The 7,526-nt window shown below is 44.7% G+C and overlaps 1 protein-coding gene across 2 annotated transcripts in view; it reads left to right on the forward strand.

Annotated features, from left to right (window-relative positions):
* Window positions 1–7,526, forward strand: part of Erich2 (glutamate rich 2) — a 28,388-nt gene that overhangs the window by 7,286 nt on the left and 13,576 nt on the right. For both annotated transcript variants that reach the window (XM_036183264.1, XM_036183265.1), the window contains 2 exons: window positions 140–176; window positions 3,793–3,888. In XM_036183264.1, coding sequence (XP_036039157.1) covers window positions 140–176; window positions 3,793–3,888 — 133 coding nt within the window. The remainder of the gene's footprint in view (window positions 1–139; window positions 177–3,792; window positions 3,889–7,526) is intronic.

Genomic DNA, 7,526 nt, shown 5'->3' on the forward strand with positions numbered 1-7,526 from the left:
GGATGTGGTTGTATGGCTCAGAGGTAATTCCTGTGTTGTGTGTCTTTCAACAAAAAACCTTAACTGCTTCTCAATTAAAATGTTATGTTAGAGATAGCACGGTTGAAAAAAATGCTAAATATTTTTTCTTCTCTTTCAGAAAAAGTGATGAGTGACCCAAGCAAAGCAATGTCACAGTAAGGAAATGTCCTCGGCCTTCCCTTTTAAGTATAGATATAGTGTAGTATAGTATAGTATAGTATAGATTGCAAACCATTTGTCACCTAATGGAACTTGCAAAGGCAGTCAGTCCTGCATGGATGGACTTCAGTCGTTACTTGAGTAGAGAGATATTTAAAATGAAAACTGAACTGTGAAAAAGGGAAGCCCAGGCCACTTCCGCCTAGTGCTTTAGTGGAGTGCTTCCTGTCCACGCTGCCTTTCGTCTGTCTCATGTCCACCCCTTCTTTCCTGTCCCTTTGATGCTGCTTCCTTCTGTAGAACGTCTCTGTAAGTGACTACTCCCTGTAAAGTGAGTGTTCTCCGCTCATTTAGCATGCATCGTTATCCTCCATAAAGACAAAAATCACCTTCAGTAGTTCAGACACTGCCGTTTGAACATCACGGCGTAGACCAATTGAATGGAATTGTTGACTGTGAGGTGCCAGCTCCATTCACAGCATCTGACACTTGATTAAAGTCCTTCGTGACACAATCATCTCCTACCTTCTGGAGGAAAAAATTTATTCTATGAAAAATTACACTTGGAATATTGACCTTAAAACAAATTCCTAGGGCTGGAGAGATGGCTCAGCAATTAAGAACCTTTTCCAGAAGGCCCAGGTTTGATACCCAGCCCCGACATGGTGGCTCACAAACATCTGTGACTCTAGTCTCGGGGAATCCAGCAGCCTCTTCCGGCCTTTTGGGGCACTGCACACATATGATAAACAGACTCTTTTTTTTTTTTTTTTTTGGTTTTTCGAGACAGGGTGTCTCTGTAACTTTGGAGGCTGTACTGGATCTCACTTTGTAGACCAAGCTGGCCTCAAAGTCACAGAGATCCACCTGCCTCTGCCTCCCGAGTGCTGGGATTACAGGCTGCGCCTGTAATTACCACTGCCCGGCATTTTAAACAGACTCTTGTAGACAAAGCACCCACAGGCATAGCATACAATGAACAAAGAGGAGTGAGTGACCGTGCCAGGCCTGGCCACCTCAGTTCGGTTCCCAAGACTCACGTGGTGGGAGGAGAGAAACAACTCCCAGGAATTCATGTCTCGGCACTTCTCAACCTTCCTACTGCTGAGACCCCTTAATCCAGTTCCTCATGTGGTGGGGACCCCAGCCATAAAGTTACTGCTTCATAACTGTCATTCTGCTGCTGTTGTGAGTCATAATGTAAATTTCTGATATGCAGATGGTCTTAGTAGACCTCTGTGATAGGGTTTGACCCCCTAGGGGTCTCGACCTGCAGGTTGAGGACCGCTGATATATAGACAGACAGACAGACAGACAGACAGACAGATAGATAGATGATAGATAGATAGATAGATAGATAGATAGATAGATAGATAGATAGATACAGATATATTATCTAGCATGCCTGAGGTCCTGGTTCATTTTGAATATTATTGGCTGAGAAAAATTCTACTTTATGCAACATATATTTTAATTTTCATACTGCAATAGCTAAAATATTCATCTTCAATTTTGTTGCAAACTTTATACATCATATAAATATAATACTTAAAAAAAAAACTTGAGCTGGACATGGTGGTACATGACTTTATCCCGGCACTCGGGAAACAGAGGCAGATGGATCTCTGAGTTTGAAGCCAGCCTGGTCTACAGAACAAGTTCTAGGACAGCCAAAGGCTATACAGAGAAACTCTTGTCTCAAAAAAACAAACAAACAAACAAAAACAAAAACAAAAACAAATACAAAATCCAATCAAATAAAAAACCCAAACTTGTATCTATGTAAGGGGTGACATGTGAGCCACATATAGGAAGGGCAGGGGACTATTCAATAGTAGTTCAGTCTCTCCTCTTGTCACTTAGGTCCTGGGGCTTAAATTCAGTTCAGCAGGCTTGGCAGCAAGTGGCTTTCCCAGCATGCCACCTCACCACCCTGTATATTTTGTAGCGAAGGGAAAGTAATATGTAACAGAGCAATGTCAGAGGACTTACATTTGTTTCAAATTAAAGTTACAGTCCACCAGGAAAAAAAAAAAAAACTCTTAAGAGAGAGAGAGAGAGGGAGAGAGAGGGAGAGAGAGAGAGGGAGAGAGAGAGAGAATTCTGTATACCCTGTTATCCCACAGTTGAAAGCATACTGGAAAAGCACGAGGTAGGACATTCAGTAGTCATGGGGGGTAACAGGGCAGTCATTGGTGGCAATAAGAGCTCTGCCACATTGGACAAAGTACTTGACAAAATCAACCTAAGTCAAAAAGGGGTCCTTCTGCATCACAGTTAGCACACACTGCCTCACGGCTGAAGGAGGCATGGTGGCAGGAGTATTGGTAAAATTATTAAGGCCACTCCACGTAGTTAAAAGGGAGGTTTATTTTGTGGGGTAACTTACAATAAAGGGATAGGTTGTAGGGTCTGGCAAAGATGTGGCGCAGTCCAGCGGTGTTCTTTCGAGAACTCTGCTCAGTCTACCTCCAGCGCCCAGGGTCCCAGAACCAAGAGAGACCTCTCCTCTCCATCCTGGGTCTTCTGCTTCCTTCCTCTGCCCCGCCTTGTGGGTGTGAGCATTACCAAAGCCTCAATGGGGGTTGGAACTTCCAGGCCAATGCTGGGATGGCTACCCACTACACAGGAGTGTGAGGTGGCTAGTCACACTTGATACAGTGTGGGGGGGGGGGCGATGCTGTGTTAGCTTGCTTCCCCCTTTTTATGAAGGCCTGAGATCCAGCCCATGTAATGGTGCTGCTCATATTGGATAGCTCTTTTTACCTCAGGTAACTCAATCTACAAACTCCCTCAAAAGTGAGCCCAGAGGACTGTCTCCTAGGTGACCTAGAGCCTGTCAAATTGGCAATCAGGAGATCGGGTGCCTTAGGGCTGATATGACTGTAGATGGCAGTCAGTACTAACCATCAGAGCCAGTGTTCTTAGAGAGTACTGAGCAAGGGTAAGTCTCAGCAGAGGTGCTCCACATCCGACAGAGACTCAGCCAAGGAGGTCATTGCAGCCTAGACACAGACAGACAAGCAGAGGGACAAGTCTTTCAGTCCCCATTGCATTTGATTATGAAACTGCCTTTCTCAAAGACAGTGTGGTCAGGTTCCCCGGTGCTCATTCAGGGACAAGAGCCAAGCTGGTAAATTCAGCCAGTGAGTTTCACAGATGTGTGGTGTGACCACCCCAGGCCCCTTACCAAAGGCGAGGGTCAAGAGAGTTAGGGTGTGAAGACAGGTACTAGTAAAATGCAAGAGTGCAGGGACCCCAGCTCTGAGAGTTAACTCGTGCGTGTGAAGTTGTCAGTGAATTCCTCAAAGGCGCTTCCCATCCATTTTCATCACATCGTTGGCTCCACCCACTGACTACTAGCAGGTGGGATTTGGTTAAGTAAAGACCCCACCTGTGCTAGGTTAGAGAAAACTCTGGCTCTCTCCTTTCCCTTCCAAGTCTTCACCCCTGTCCCAGCTACAGGGAAAATGGCTGCAGCCAATCTACACTTCTTTGACCGAAGTTGGGAAACTGTACCCCATGGGGTTCTGTTACGTAATGGTGGTCTGCTATACAACCTTCTATAAAATGGACGCTAAGCTGTGTTTTCCTTTCTGCTTCATTTTTAAGCAAATGCTGCTTTGGACCAAGACCAAGACTGATAAACAAGCTCTATAGTTCCCCAACACAGATCTCTCTGGGTGTAGCCAATACATTCTCAGCAAAGTAAGATTTAAATGATTTTTGGTTTTGACCCATGGTTGATTAATATAACTAATTTAAGACAAAATTTAAATTGTAAGTTTTCTGAAAATACTACTAATAACAATTGGGGGACATCTCCCAAATATGCAGAGTAGTCCTTATAAATTAAGGAAAATGCTAAAACTTAGGATATCAACCCTCCATCATAACTACATTCTGCTGGATTGTCTGACTTCGTAGCTTTCAAAACTACTTTATTAAATGTCTTCCATATACGAAGGATATTCATATGTACAGTAAGATTTAAAATCTTTCCCCCTTTGTCATTGTTTTGTAGACAATGAAACTGTCAACTGTTTTCTTAAGTGGTTAGAGTCCTTATTACCACGAGCATCAGTTTTCTTCTCAAACGGAAGTCAGTAGGGTGATTTTGGGGGGAGGGTTGTTTGTTTGGCTGGTTTTTGGTTGTTTTGTTTTTGTTTTTGTTTTTTTGTTTGTTTGTTTGTTTGTTTTTTGTGAGACAGGTTCTCACTAGGTAGCTCAGGTTATCCCGGAACTTACTATGTATACCAGGCTGTCCTCTTAACTCACAGAGACCCGCCTGCCTCTGGGGTTAAAAGCCTGGCCACCACACCTTGCTAAAGTCAGTAGGCTTTAGTTGGAGAAAAGATTGCCTCTGATTCTTTGACCGTCTACACCGAAGACTCTACAGGAAATGAGAAGAAAAGGGCTTTTTGTGCTTTACTGTTAAAAATCATGACTGGGTCAGTTCTCAGGTAGGTTTTGGTCATGGGTGTTGTTAGCATGATTGCTGCTTGCAACAGTAGCATTCCATGGAACCACAGGACAATGAACTTGTGTGTTTAGGATTAATCAGAGCACTTTCAACTCCTCAAATCCTCAGAACTGTGCAACTCCCCTACTCAGGAAGATAAGTCAATGGATCTGACAGCATCTCACTGCACAGAATCTTAGATGTATACGGTCTCACGTTGATTTCAGTTAATGCGGCTTTAGCAATGTCTTTCTTTTCTTGGTGGTACATAAAACAATGTCTTATAAACAGCATCAGCATCTAAGAGTCAACAAAATACTATCATTTAGTGGAGAAAAGGGCATGAACGACCTTTTCCTAGAGCTGATATGACCGAGTGTAAGTTCTAGTGATCAGTTTTATGGCATCCTCGCAACAACCCTGCCATCCCAGGAAAGCGGGGTGGGGAGGTGGGGGAATGGGGGGGGGGGGGTGTTCTAGTGAGTTCTCACTATCAAGTTTCTCAATGGACGCTCTGACACAATTAGAAGACTAAAGAGTCAGATGCAGAGCACATGTAAGTTGTCTTCCCTTGCCTTCTTCATGTCCAGAGAAGGATGCTTGTTGGTTTGTTTGCACGTTTATCTCTTTTTGAAGACGTTTTGAGGTTAGTGTACAAAGTATGAGGTTTTGTCATGATGTCTCCACACATGTCATCATTTGTTCCAGGTTATTCCCCTCCCCATGGCCACCGCTCACCCCCTGCTGCAGCTTGTTCCCCTTCTCCCCCACCACACCATCAGCCTCCATTTCTACTTTTCTTTTCCATGTATTTTATTACCTTATTTCCTACTACTCTTGAGATTGCCTTCTTCCCCTTCTAGTTACATAATCTCTGAACATGTGAATAAACACACACACACACACACAATTTTAAACTTGGATTTTGCATCAGAGAGAAAACATGTAGTGTCTGTCTTTCTGGTTCTAGCTTATTTCCCTTAACACAGTGATTTTCCAGTGCATCTGTTTTCCTGCAAATGTTGTGATTTTATTTTTCTTGAATGTCACAAGGTATTCATTCATTCATTCATTTATTCATTCATTTTGGGTTTTTTTTAGGCAGGGTTTCTCTGTGTAGCCCTGGCTGTCCTAGAACTTGCTCTGTAGACCAGGCTAGTCTCAAACTCACAGAGATCCACCCACCTCTGCTTCCCCAGTGCTGGGATTAAAGGAGTGCACCACCAAGGCCAATTTCCTTAAATGGTAGTGCGTAACTTTTTTGTTTGTTTTGTTTTTTGAGACAGCGTTTCTCTATGTAGTTCTGCCTGTCTTAGAACTCACTCTGTAGGCCAGGCTGGCCTCCGACTCTAAAGAATCATCTGCCTCTGCCTCCCAAACGCTGGGATTAAAGGCATCCGTGCCACCACACCTGGCTTGATGATGCATAACATTTCATTGTGTATATGCACCATGTATTTTCTTTATGTATTCATCCTGTCTTAGGTTTATATTGCTGTGAAGAGACACCATAACCAAGGCAACTGAGGAAAGAAAGCATTTAGTTGGGGGCTTGCTTACAGTTTCAGAGGGTGAGCCCATGGTATGGCAGCAGGCAGGCAGAATGGCACTGGAGCTGGAGCTGAGGCTCATAGCTGATCCACAAGTTGCAGGCAAAGAGAGAGCAAGGCTGGGCTTACCATGGGCTTTAGAAACCTCAAAGTCTATCTTTAGTGGCACACCTCCCCAACAGGGCCCTACCTCCTAATCCTTCTCAAACAGTTCCACTAACTGGGAACCAAACATTCAAACATATGAGTCTGTGGAGGCCATTCTTATTCAAACCACCACACATCCATTGATGAATATTGGCTCGAATTCCCTGGCTATGGTGAATAATGAAGTAACAAACATGGATATCGAGTATCTCTGGGGTATGATGGTTTAGAATCATCTGGGTAAACAGCCAAGAACAGGATAGCTTAGTCCTAGGGAAGTAAAGGTCCATTCTTGCCTCTCCTAAAGAATGATAACAAGCAGGTCAACCCAGTTGTAAAATCATAACCCCAGGGTTAGCAAGAGGGAGCTTAACACACAGCCTGATTTCATGAGTTTGATCCCTGGGGTGCTCCTGGTGGAAGGAGAGAACCAGCTCCTACAAGCTATCCTTGACCTCCACACACATTCCATAATATATGTCCACACACATCACACTTGCAGAGGCAGGGATGGAAAAAGAGAGAAGGGAGGGAGGGAGGAAGGAAGGAAGGGAGGGAGGAAGGAAGGAAGGGAGGGAGGGAGGGAGGAAGGAAGGGAGGGAGGGAGGGAGGGAGGGAGGGAGGGAGGAAGGGAGGGAGGGAGGGAGGAAGGAAGGAAGGAAGGAAGGAAGGAAGGAAGGAAGAAGGGAGGGAGGGAGGGAGGGAGGGAGGGAGGGAGGGAGGAAGGAAGGAAGGAAGGAAGGAAGGAAGGAAGGAAGAAAGGAAGGGAGGGAGGGAGGGAGGGAGGGAGGGAGGAAGGAAGGAAGGAAGGAAGGAAGGAAGAGAGGGAGGGAGGGAGGGAGGAAGGAAGGGAGGGAGGGAGGGAGGGAGGGAGGGAGGGAGGAAGGAAGGAAGGAAGGAAGGAAGGAAGGAAGGAAAGGAAGGAAGAAAAAAGAAAGAAAGGAAGGAAGGAAGAAGAAAGAAAGAAGAAGAAAGAAAACAGAACCCAAGATAGCAGGCTGTTCAGACCAGTCTTTGAGGGGCAAAGCCACCATGATTTAAGAGGGAAAAATAATACTTTATCTTTTGCAGAATTTTTTGAAGTTTGAGAAAGAGACACACTGGGAGATTCTTAACCCCTCTGAAAAGGGATTTGGGTTGTTTTTTCACAAGCATAGGTGTGCTTCTTCTCTGTGAATGGGGTGCTA

Source organism: Onychomys torridus, chromosome 4, assembly GCF_903995425.1.
Source record: "Onychomys torridus chromosome 4, mOncTor1.1, whole genome shotgun sequence".
Classification (NCBI taxonomy): domain Eukaryota; kingdom Metazoa; phylum Chordata; class Mammalia; order Rodentia; family Cricetidae; genus Onychomys; species Onychomys torridus.